Source organism: Aplysia californica, unplaced genomic scaffold, assembly GCF_000002075.1.
Source record: "Aplysia californica isolate F4 #8 unplaced genomic scaffold, AplCal3.0 scaffold00487, whole genome shotgun sequence".
Classification (NCBI taxonomy): domain Eukaryota; kingdom Metazoa; phylum Mollusca; class Gastropoda; order Aplysiida; family Aplysiidae; genus Aplysia; species Aplysia californica.
The window spans coordinates 465,003-467,755 of record NW_004797757.1 but is presented as its reverse complement, the minus strand read 5'-3'; the positions used below and the strand labels follow the sequence as shown (position 1 = coordinate 467,755).

Genomic DNA, 2,753 nt, shown 5'->3' with positions numbered 1-2,753 from the left:
GGGGGGGGGTATTGGTTACCTGAGTACACAGATGATGACGTGGACGTGTTTTTCGCAGCTGGCACGGGGCATGATGGGAGGCCTGCGGGAGGGGGAGACTGCGGGGACTGGGCTGACTTCAGTCCTGGGGACAAAATGACATGAGAAACTGAAGAGTAAGGTTTTACTTATGTTTTAGTAAGAGTTTTATGTATAGCACATGCAACACAATTAGGTCACACAAGTGTCAACATTAAAAGGTGTTATTTGTTCCTTTTAGTAAGGTTTTACGGCGCTCGCAACTGCATAAGGTCATATGAGCGCCAAGGGGTGGATGTCAACAGGTGTTAAAAGAGAGTAACAAAAACAAACAAAAAAAAGGAGCAAACCACACCAGAGCACCTGCCAACTACCCACGGTAGTGAGGGGGGGGGGTATATATGTACTTAGTTTTTAACGATATCACTATTTAAAGACGGTTCGGTAGCGGACTGGTTAGGGTGCTCATCTCCGAAGCGGAAAGTCCGGGTTCTAGCCTCGTTTCAAACACAGATTTTTTCGCCCTCTCCCGCCCACCCAGCAGTAATGGGTACCTAACTACCTAACTTCGAGTTGGGAAAGTAGAGGCGGCATGGAAAGGAACTGGCCACCCTACCACAATATGCTGAAGGCCCAGAAAGTTGTCTCACTAACAAGGCAATCTCCAATGTCCGGATCGGATGCGGGAACAACTTTACTTTACTATTTAAAAAAAACCCCGGCAAATAAATAAAACCCACTTACTTTGATAAGACAGGACAAAGTCGTCGGGCGTTGCTCCACCTACGGGCACATGGCTCATGATCCTCACCGGCCCACACGACGCCAGTCCCTCAGGGGCATCCATCACCTCACAGAACGACTGGCGGGCGGTCAGCTTGCTGCCACACTCGAAGTACTGGAAGTCCAGGACACTAGACCGACACGGAGCTCCGGTGACCTAAGGGTGGGGGAACGAGTAAGGAATTATTACATTACTTTGCTGATTATTACTTTTATTAGCAAAAAGAGAGCAAGGCAAAAATAAATAAATAAATAAATAAATAAATGAACAAATAAACAACTTTAATAGACAAATAAATGAAGGAATGAATGAATGAATATATTAATTAACGAATGAATTAATGAATTGATTAATTTATGACATTCATTCATTCATGAAAGTTATATATATATATATATATATATATATATATATATATATTATACATGTATATATACTAATATAAACATACTGCGTGGACAGATTTAGAACTATTCAGAAGGTAATAATACTTCTTTGATAACGCAACAGTAACTTTCATTACCTACTCGTATCAGAGCAAACATTTTAATCAACTTGCGCCCCCCAAATGAGCACCTGGTCTTGCTTGACCCACAACGCACAACCAGGTTCTTTACGGTCAATAGGGCCATTTTTGCGTTCACAGTGACGTCAAGTGCAAAAGACGCTTTTAACATATGAGGAGTCCACTAAAAAAAACGGGCATAGTCACAAACTGGAAATTGTGAGGGTGACAATTTTAAAAGCTTGTGGACTTATAACTTCATTTTTGTTTGATTGGTGGTTTATTATATATATGTTTGTTGGGTGGGAAATTTGCTTTTATCCTGAACTAGTCAAGTCACTCTTGTGTTCTGAAAGTTCAGAACACTCGTTTGACACGGGGATGCGGTGGCCTCAGATTAGAGCGAGAGAACGAATAATTGGAGGAAGCTGTTGGGTTGGGATCTGACCATTAAAGAAAAATGTCCCCCAAGCTTACCCCCCCACCCCACCCCCACCCACGTGATTGAATATTAGATACCTATCAAGAGGAGGATTGACTTCGTACTATTCGTACGAACTCTTTGGTACTGGTAGTGCTAGGGTACACCCCATTCCAGTTCTAGTCAAACCCCTTCACGTATTGCTCGACGCTCATATATACAGCTATTTTTAACTAACCATAACCCATATTAATAGTTGTATCCCATAATCATCTCAATGACATAACATTAAATGTCATCGCCGCCACACCACACCTTGTTTTTTCTCGTTAAACCCACCCCCCATTTCATCTCGTTAAATTAGTATTCATTAACCTACATTGCATCGTATTTCATTGGTATATCTCGGCTCTCCCTGCACACATCCTATCTCATTTCTTGAAATCCGATCCCATCCCTTTTATTCTCACCATATGCTATTGTAAGGCACAAACGACCTACTTTAGAGAAAGGATTGATCATGATCATCCCAAACAGCAGCAGCAGAAGCCACAGAAGTAGCAGCAGTGGCAGAAATATATTTAATGTGTATCCCAATCCATACCACTCCTCCCCTTTTCTTCTTCAAAAGCCAAGTCTGAAACAGACACCAGTGACTATGGTTCGCCACTCATTTCTCAGTGCGGGCGCTAACAACAAAAAACAATAGGCAACAAAATTAAAACATTTTAAAAAGTTATCCCGGTTCTTTTCCTGTCACCGTAATCGTTCAAGTTCTCTAAAGTAGGCAATGCCATTCTTGGTCAATCTCTGCAGCCACCTTTGCCTCCCAACCCGATCTCATCTAATCTGTTCTCATCTTTCGATAAGAGGAGGCCGACACCCGGGGAAAATTCAAAATAAATTCGTCCAACCAAACTAAAAAAAAGGCTATTGTGTCCAGCGCGCTCGTGTGACCTTATGTAGTTGCGAGCGCTGTAAAACACTTCACAAAAAATAAATAAATAATAGCAATGAAACCCTGA

At 42.0% G+C, this 2,753-nt stretch overlaps 1 protein-coding gene across 1 annotated transcript in view; it reads right to left on the bottom strand.

Annotated features, from left to right (window-relative positions):
* The window catches only part of LOC101858660, a gene marked incomplete in the record, with an annotated part of 99,093 nt that overhangs the window by 9,286 nt on the left and 87,054 nt on the right, over positions 1–2,753 (bottom strand). The window contains 2 exon segments of the mRNA XM_013086631.2: positions 20–124; positions 763–958. Coding sequence (XP_012942085.1) covers positions 20–124; positions 763–958 — 301 coding nt within the window.